At 27.8% G+C, this 9839-nt stretch overlaps 3 protein-coding genes across 3 annotated transcripts; 1 reads left to right on the forward strand and 2 right to left on the reverse strand.

Moving 5' to 3' along the window:
• Positions 1 to 1388: 1388 nt before the first annotated feature.
• Positions 1389 to 3292, forward strand: LOC103309954 (MTOR-associated protein MEAK7). Its single transcript, XM_008186740.3, has one exon. It carries the CDS (start codon positions 1773 to 1775, stop codon positions 2991 to 2993), a length of 1221 nt encoding a protein of 406 aa, XP_008184962.1. The 5' UTR covers positions 1389 to 1772; the 3' UTR covers positions 2994 to 3292.
• A 2634-nt stretch (positions 3293 to 5926) lies between these two features.
• Positions 5927 to 6890, reverse strand: LOC100166638 (uncharacterized protein). The gene is given in 3 exon segments (NM_001246172.1): positions 5927 to 6179; positions 6242 to 6386; positions 6484 to 6890. Coding segments are annotated over 3 exon segments (330 nt in total). The 5' UTR covers positions 6546 to 6890; the 3' UTR covers positions 5927 to 6056.
• An 860-nt stretch (positions 6891 to 7750) lies between these two features.
• Positions 7751 to 9327, reverse strand: LOC115033626. Its single transcript, XM_029486482.1, has 2 exons — positions 7949 to 9327; positions 7751 to 7858 (listed from the first exon to the last, which is right to left on the reverse strand). The coding sequence occupies exons 1-2, from the start codon at positions 8339 to 8341 to the stop codon at positions 7826 to 7828; spliced, it is 426 nt and encodes a 141-aa protein (XP_029342342.1). The 5' UTR covers positions 8342 to 9327; the 3' UTR covers positions 7751 to 7825.
• Positions 9328 to 9839: the final 512 nt, after the last annotated feature.

The following is a 9839-nucleotide window of genomic DNA, read 5'->3' on the forward strand; positions in this document are numbered from 1 at the left end:
ATATTGACAAAATACGTAAAAATGACGAAAATTTGGAAATTATTTAGAATTAGAAATTCATGAAAAATTTTCTTATTAGATCTAAGATTTGAAAATGTAACACAAGATTCCTCATAAGTTTTTCTACCTTTTTCAAAAAAAAAAATGTCTTCAAGCAAGTCAAATTAAATTTTTATGAGCGTTTGAAATTTATATTTTTACAACATTTGATATTCACTCGATTTCTTATGTTACAATTTTCTTATTTTGTTGTAATTAAAATAAGAATGACTGTAGATACTTGAAAATTTCACTGAATGTTCATATTGGCATTTTCTATACACGATAAAATTTTGAAAATAATTTGACTCTTTTTGAGTTGTTTACGGACATTGTCAGTTTTCATTTTTTTTTTCGTTTTTTTTTCTATAAATATCAAGATAGTTTTATCTGTTGGGTCAAAAAGTGTAAAAATTTAATACAAGGCTCCTGATATATTGTTACAATAGCAGTTGTAAAATATTAAAATACATAGGCACAATTTTTTTATAAGCATTTAAAGATCGAATTTTGACAAAATTTATCAAATTTAAATTTGAATAATTATTTTGTAGTTAAAAATCTATAAAATGTTCAACTTTTATATCAAAGAATTGAAAATTTAAAACAAGATTCCACGTAGTTAATTCGGTTACCAAAAAATCTAAAAAATACATTTACACAGTTTATTTTTATAGTCATTTTAATTTCAAATTTGGACGAAATTACATATTAAAAAACCTAGAATAACTATTTTAGTTATTTTGTTTTGATTTTATAATATTATTCGTGGGTACTTGAAACTTCTAAAGTATACTATTATATATCTATGATAGTACTACGATTTGTAGTTGATGTATAACGCGTTATAAGTACCTAATGGATATTATGATATGATTAATTTGGAATTTATTATAGATACCTATTATTGGTCAATTTTTTTTTAAAAGTTGAACTTGAAACTGGAAAAGTTAAACTTTATTAAAATTAACATTTTGACATTGTACATCAAACCCACTATAATTGCCCACCTTATTTTAATTTTATTTCTTCAGTCCTGTTAAATAAGATTGTATTTAGTATTAGTATTTATTTATTTAAAGCAATACTATTTACAAGCAAAATTTATAAATAAATTTTGGATTTTATATTTTAAGTATCGCATGAAGTAGGTACCCGACCAGTTTTCTAAATTCTAAATTTTAAATCTGTTGCGGTACTTCCACAGCATTTCTAATAATAGAGATATTTTATTCGGTAACGTTGGTGTACATGTAGAATGTTAGCGATAAAAATGTCTTATCATTTTTCGAACAACTATCGAGTTCCGATTGTTTTCTATGATATTATCATACTATCTTATCGTGGTCATGACGTACTCATGACTCTGGTGACCATAATTTGATTGTTATTTATAATTATAATGTTATCGACTATTCAACTATCGTATAATACAATCGCATGTGACACGGTGTTTAATTTGACGACGATTGTTGATAATATAAATTCCTTCATCTCCAGTGACGGGGACACGAGTCGTCTACTGCGTAGTGCGTAGGTCGTAGGACACTAGGACAGCATCCTATTTAATGTTTCGTCGTTTCAATAATAATTGTTTCGTTAATCGTTCTCTTAAATACATTAAACTCTATTGGAATTCTCGACCTAAAAGTGATTTAAAATGAATTATACTGTATTCGTTCTATAGTTATACATTCAGCCGCAATTGTTTTTTGATATTCTTAAATTCTAAAATGGGAGGCAAAAGCTCCAAACATGATCGTGTTATAGAACCATTAACCTTCGACGAAAATGATTGTATCGATAAATTGATGAGCTACAAAGAAATTGTTACCTTGGACGAACTGTTACACAGGTGGAATTCATACTTAACTCATAACATGAATGGTCATATTAAACAATTGTTTGCAACCAACAAACCGTGTCGACAGCGTGTAGTGCATGTCTACCGATGTTTATCGACCTGTGAAATGTACCATGAATCTTACCTTAAAATAATGTCAATTGTACTTGCAAAATCAAATATTGAACGATATACAATTGATCTTTTGGAAACCATAAATCTTTGTTTAAAGGATACTGATGAGTACGCTTACTGGATCAGAATTGGAGCCAAAGCACATACCATTCTTCAACTTTCATCTCAATTGTCTAAAGACGGTTTGACGGGTGATATTGCAGCATGGGTGCGAGGCAATACTCTTCTTGGACTTTTGCATAGAGCTCTGGTTACTACACTTTACTCAGTGCCACGTAAACTGGATTTACTTCCAGCTATTAATATAAATCAAAAGTATATACAGTCGTTCAAAACCATTTTAGATCTTGGATGGATAATGTTCATAAAGAACAGTTTACCAGCTGATTGTCAAGATAGTTGGAGATTATTGTTTTCATCTACTTCACATGGTGAGAGCTTCCAATCACTCAGTGCTGCCATAATTGACCAAGGAAGTACAATTTTAATTTTAAAAGATAATTCTGGTAATATATTTGGAGGATACGCTTCACAATCGTGGTTATTAAGACCTAAATTTTATGGAAATTCGAGTTGTTTTGTCTTCTCTTTATATCCAAATTTGAATATATGTACTTCTTCTGGACATAATGATAATTTTCTGTACATGAATAGTGGTCAGCATACACTACCTAATGGCATAGGAATGGGAGGACAATTTGGCTATTGGGGATTATGGATAGATTCAGAGTATGGCATTGGCAAAAGTAGTCCTTCGTGTTCAACATTTAATGATTATTCAATGTTATCAGCTAACAAAGATTTCACAATTGATTCATTAGAAATATGGTGTGTTAAAGAAAAACCAAAACTAGATGATGAAGAGGAAGAAAGAAAACTTCCTTCAGATAGAGATGATTGGGATATGAATCTATTGGATATGGCTGGACGTACAAAATACTCTGATGGATTACGAGATGAAGATGAATTTAAATGAGTACCAGTGACCAACCTAATCCATGATGATGTTCAATTATTCAATTATGTTATTAGTTTAACTTGACTCAAATGATTACCGTTTTTAGTCTAATTAAATTTTTGCTTTGTCACAAATCTTAATAAATATCTGATGTTTGATTATTATTTTTTTTTTTTTTAGTATGTTTTATTTATTTTAATTGAGCAAGTTATGTTTAAATATTAATTTTAAATTATAAATACATATTTCTAAAATAAAATTAAAAAAAGTCTGATTTTTTTAATTTAATAAATAATAAAAGCTTATTAAAAGGTTTATTTTTGTCTAAATTATTCCCTTATTTTACTTGGAAACAATAAAAAGATTTATGGAACATACAGAGATATACAATAACAATTTTTAAGGAATCCAACCTATTAAGAGGACGTCCAGCTGCATATATTGTATCCGTCTTACACGCGTAAACACATAGCAAAGTTTACACTCAGTAGGTTACGTTTAATTTATTATAAAATTAGAAGGTTTACTCATAGGATTTTTGTTATACTTTAATTATAAAACGAGTTATGAGTAGGTATTTTAAGATGTACAAACAATTTATAATTTTAAAATAATCATAACTCGCTTTGAAATTTAAATATTTTAATCTGACCTTTAAAATTTAATAAGAGGTAAATTCACTCTAATTACTAAACTAATGGAGCTAAATGTGATCAGCTGCTGAGAGTAAAATTTGGTATGTCGTACGTGGGGAAGATGGAGACAACATAATATTATGCTAAATATGATCGTCTTAACCATTGTCATTTGAAGAAGATAACATACATTTTTGCCTCCACATTTTTTTATGAAGATATTATTTAGCCTGTATTATATGACATATTATTATGGTTTATATTAATAATCAAAAACATATTTTTGGTGTAGTTTTCTAATGAATTATTTTTATGGCACAAATGTATAAGTCAAAATTACACTAAACTGTAGAAAATTAATAATATATCATTTTACAATCATTATAAGCTAAATTGTTCTGATAATTAGTCATATGTAAAACATGTGAGCTGTACAGGCCTAAAACATTTCTAACTGTGTCCAGTTACCATCCCAGTGCCAGCCACCATACGGATTACAGTATGGACGGCCCTAAGTGGACTTGGTCCACATTACTTTAGAAATATGCCTCCCCATTGAAATATTTAAGTGACGCCCTCCTGTTTTGAATGAAGATAATTATTAATGTTACATAAAATTGTTCGTACGATGTACCCAATACATACAATGATGATAACAATAGGCATATAATTGTAACTGCAAAGTGTAATTTATAATTCTGATATTACAATTTACAACTGTTTAATATGTGTCATAGTCATAAATCATTTGTATCAATCATGATTACTAAATTACTGTTCAGGAATAAAATATTACCATTTACAAATTTATAAACATTTTGAATGATTAAAATTAGATGAGTTGTTCAAGAATAGCGGACATTTTAATTTTTACTTAACCTTCAACGAATCATAAGCACAAGACTTGGTATTTTAGTCATCATTTACCATTGGCAATTTAAATGTTATTTCAACTTAGTTACAATTAAATATAAACCTATGGCGCCAAACCAATTAGAACACTGGGTAACGGATGCAGTTTTACAAATCCATATTGTGACATTGTTTACTATTTTATAGCTTTGAAGTTAAAGACAAAATTACTAAATACTTCCTGATCTAGTTTAAAATAAATATTTTATCTATTTTGTCTGCTTCAGCCACAACGCATTTATTGTTGAAATTATTTTTAATGTTCCACTGTAGATTTTCTTAATTACACATAGATCATAAAATATGTGATCAAAATAAATGATGTTGTTACATTATAACTTTTCAGTAAACCCTATGGACAATTAAATACTGCTATTATACTTGTATATTATTTATTTGATTTTACAAATTACAAAATAATAATTTGTCACTGAAAGATATAACAATGTTTTCAAATTTAAATATGAAAATCTCCAATAAATTCATTAGGTATACAACAAATAATAGATTATAATTTATTATTATTATCAAACGATCATTAACTCACAAAGTTTATCGGAAAGTTATGATTTTAAAAAAGAAGTTGGTATTACCACAGACCACTTAATTGACATAAAAGATTTTTAAAAATATGATCATTGTTAAACTTAAAAATTCCAGTCTGAATTGCACAATTATTAAATAATAACATTATGTCACACTTGGCAAACAAACTAACCTGTCCATTGTATACACAAACAAATTACACATAAGCCTTTGTCAGAAAAAAAGAAACAGAATGTACCTGATCTGAATAAAAATATCCCCAAGAAAAAAATCTTCCCCTCACCAGAAAAAGAAATCCCTGTGAAAAACTTTTTCTATAAATCAAATGTTAAATTGACTCACAATTTATATTATGATATTATAAATTATAATATTCACAATACTCAATTCAATAATATAAAAATTATGTTGAAAGCAGTTTTTTAATGAGCATCAAACCAATATAGGAGTATCAAAATTAAATTTTATTTTTTTTAATGAATCATACATATTGTGATACTAATCAAAATATTATTCACTTTGTCAATGTTTGAAAATGATAATATAAAATATAAGTCAATGTTTATTTTTACAGTTAAATATAGCTTGGTTTTATAATTTTCATAAAATAATGATTTGGTAATACTTGATAAAGATTAATTTTATTTATATTAATTTAATTTATCAAATGTAGAAATTTGTAATTAAAAATAATAATGTTGCAATTATTTTTCCGTCACTTTCTATGAAAAAACCTGTACCTACCTATAGGAATATTGTATTCCTGGAATTCCTTTTGGGGATTTTCATTTTATATGTATATTTTGAATATAAAAATAAAGAGTATATATAGGACAAGGATAAATAAAAATACAAAAGTTTATATTTGTATGTACCAATATGTACCAATAAGAAAATATTATTATTGAGAAAAAATATTTTTGTTCATATTCTTAATTCTAGTTTGATAATTATATTAATAGGAATAAAAAATAGGCAAGTACATAGTTTACTGTTTATCTGTTATCTTGTCCAATTGAGCTTTAGCCTTATTGACTTCATCAATGTGTTTCTCTATCTCCGCTTTTCGTATTTCAATATCCTTTTTGATTTTGTCTACTTGTTGCCGTTGCTATTAAAAAATAAATTTAATTCAGTTAAATCCAAATGAAATTGTAAAATTAAGGTACTAACCTGTATGTAAAAATATTCTTCTTCATTAGCAGCTTCACGTTCACCCATAGCACCACCAGCTTCTCGGATGGAACCTCCACCACCACCACCTTTGCCAACACCACTACCCAAATTACCCAAACCATCGTTTTTGAATCTGTTGAAACTGAACAAAAAAGAATAACCAATGATCATAGAAAAGAAATAAGCAATTCGATAATCAAATTGAACAATTGAAAAATCCGTTAAAAAAAGTATTTTACCTCATTGTCGTTGTACTTATGGAACAGAGCGACTTCGAAGCCTTCGCCAAGTAAAAATTCATTGCAAGTTGTAAAGGTCTAAGATATTAGAATATGTTGTACATAAACAAGGTGTTTAAATGTGAACTTTCAAGTTTCAACGGCAATATTACGTCAAAGAGTGTACGTATTACAACAATAAATAAAAATAGTTACTATTTAGTAATGATGGCCGCATAAATATAATATTATGACGATTACCGTCGGAAATTTAGGGTTGTATTGCACAATATGACGCACCACAGCAGCTGAACAGTCACTCCAATCTCGATTTACAGGTTTAATTTTGGGTAAAAAAAAAATAAACGCATTCTAAATACCATTAAACTACAAATATTGTACATTTCGTTCTATGATACAACGAGTAACCACTGTACAGTGTGCATTGTGCGGCATCTCAATAAATATAGTACCCCTACCACGATTAAAGATATCTTTAATCGTGACCCCTACTCACCTGTATGTAAAAACTAGTACCAATGGTAGTACTCTATGCTAGTACCAACCATTTATGTAAAGGAAAATTTGAAATGGAAACCATCTTAAATAAAATTATAAGAGAAAAAACTTAACAAAAAAGATAACAAATGTTTGGGTTAAAAATACTCATACCTTAGGTTATTATTTATTTAATTTTAATGATAAATAATAGTATTTATAATCAATGATCATGATAATATTATTAAATTATATTCTGTGGATGTACCTAAAGCACGATTTAAGATATATATAAAATCGAATCGCGGGAAAAAATCCAGAAATATAAATATAAATATAAATTTTAACACTAATTGTATACCGTAAACAGGGATAACTTTTAGCGTTTTTTTCAACTTTAGGGCTAAATATAACTAGGTTGCGCGTAATAAAATTAAAACTTATCAATTTTCACGGAAAGGTGTGGTTGCAGACATCCCTTCTGCAAAATAAATTTTAATTTTTTAACAATAAAAATGTTTTCAAAAATAATGGGCCAAAGTAATTCACCTCTAAATGACTGTAGTCAATTTGCACCAAAATTGACCCAAAATATATAAAACATGTATAATTTGCACCATTTTTTTTAAAATGCGTTTGTAATTTGCACCAAAATAAGGGTAAGTAATTTGCATCACCCTCAGGTAGTAAGAAATAGGAATTGTAATTTGCACCAAAATTAAAATCGATTATTTTTTCGATAGTATACGTTTATGTTTATTTAAAAAAAAAACAAATGTATACAAAAAAAGTTCGTCAGTTAAAATAATTATGTGTTGAATTAAAAAAAAAATCTAATTTACCTATGTTGCATTTTGATATAATTTTATGTTTCGCAGTTAATTGAAGGTGGAATAATCTGTAAATAATAATTTATAGTTGGAAAAAAATAAACTTATGTAGGTACATAATATTAATTGCTGTTATACTTCGCTGTTTTAATACTTACACGTTTTTTGTATTTGTATGCAACTAATGCAATGAATGAAGTTCTTGAAATCAATTTATTATTATACTGATCCAAAGCAGCTTGAATTTGTTTCGTCCGTTGACATGTTTGAGAAGTTATTCGCGGAGTTATATGTAAACTTGATAGTTTTATATAAGTATCTGTTTGAAAATCTGTTAGAACTTTAATGAAATTGAAAATTTGTGGGTGTGGATGATAAAACTCTGCATTAAATTTACTGTGAAAGGATTCACATGCATTCGTTGTATGTGTCGACGACGATGATGCAACTGCCCAAATATACGGTGGAAATAATGAATTGTTGTCTATATAATTGTCAGTCAAATAGTCAGCAAACATTTGAAATTTTATATCGTGTGGTATTGTTGACATAAAGTCATCAAAAAAACATGAGCCCACTTCATTAGGATTTAAAAATATTAATCCAAAAATATTATTCAACCATTCACCTTCGGGGGTTTTATTATTTTTATACGCTTTACATAGTCCTAAGTTTTGTATTTTCCTGTACCAAAACTGAGTTAAGTGAAAACGACATCCAAAGATATTAAAATTATTCCAAACTTCTCTTAATGCGATATGAATTGATTCTTCAAAATCGCATATAACTGTTGTAGGTTTTAATATTAGACCAACATTTTGACATTCAAGTACCAAAATATTTAAAAATTGTTAAATACGTTTGTTTTGTTTTATTTGGTAACAGCGCAAATACAAGAGGAACGTAATTATTATTAAAATATCCATGTAAATTGTAAAGTAAAAAGTTGAGTGAATAATTTCGGACAATAATCGAATGTCTCATCAAGATAGATTGTTTCACTTTTGCATAAAAAATCAATGTTTGTTTTGCAAGAAAATATAATTATATTTTTATCAGAATCGTTTGATAATATAAACGGTTCACCTGTGTGTGTTTTGATATCCATTGTTCCAAGCATTGAATGTACTTCATTCTGTGATATTGGAAATTTTGGCAATATCTTCCTCTTCGTATTATATATATTACGTCTTAAATCTGAAATATCCTTAGTAGTGATAACATTGGAATCTGTTGAATTTTGCACTACATTTCTTAAAATTTTGGCTGGTTTTTCATATGGTGATTCTCGTGCTTTTATTTTGCACAATTGATTTAATTTATAAACGTTTAAGTTTTTCTCATCGTGATTTACATGTACACTCTCATCACGGACAATCGTCAAATTTTCACCTGTAGTTAACAATTTTGCTGAACATTTTCTCTGTGTACAACGCCAACGAATTATATTTGTAGTTTTTGTTTTGTATGCAAAATAAAAAGTATGGTTATCGTATTCTAAAATATCTTCCCCGCGATTATTTTTAATTAACTTAACTTCCATATTTCAAGAAAAAAATTAAATACTGCAATACAAAAATGTTACGTTAAATTACGTATTACGACGAAACGGAAAGACTAAACGTGTAGCTTAGTTGATATTTGATCAAAATAATAAACTGATATACATTATATAAATATATATATAACGCGACATAACGCGATTACGACCGACAATTGGACGTAAAACGTCAAAATATTACCAGATAAGGTGAAAAATCCCGAAAAATTATTATTGTCATTCGTGTTCATCTAGTCTTGACGTCGCGTCAACGAGAATATCGAGTAATAACACTATCGATACTAATGATACTATCTTAAATTTTAATTTTGGTGCAAATTACAATTCCTATTTCTTACTACCTGAGGGTGGTGCAAATTACATACCCTTATTTTGGTGCAAATTACAAACACTACTTTCGATTACCTGGAGTGGTGCAAATAAATGCAAATTATAAACTCCCCTTAAAATACCTATATAGTTTTGCCCTTCTATCTGAATTAGGCCAA

The sequence above is a fragment of the Acyrthosiphon pisum genome, chromosome A1, assembly GCF_005508785.2.
Source record: "Acyrthosiphon pisum isolate AL4f chromosome A1, pea_aphid_22Mar2018_4r6ur, whole genome shotgun sequence".
NCBI lineage: Eukaryota > Metazoa > Arthropoda > Insecta > Hemiptera > Aphididae > Acyrthosiphon > Acyrthosiphon pisum.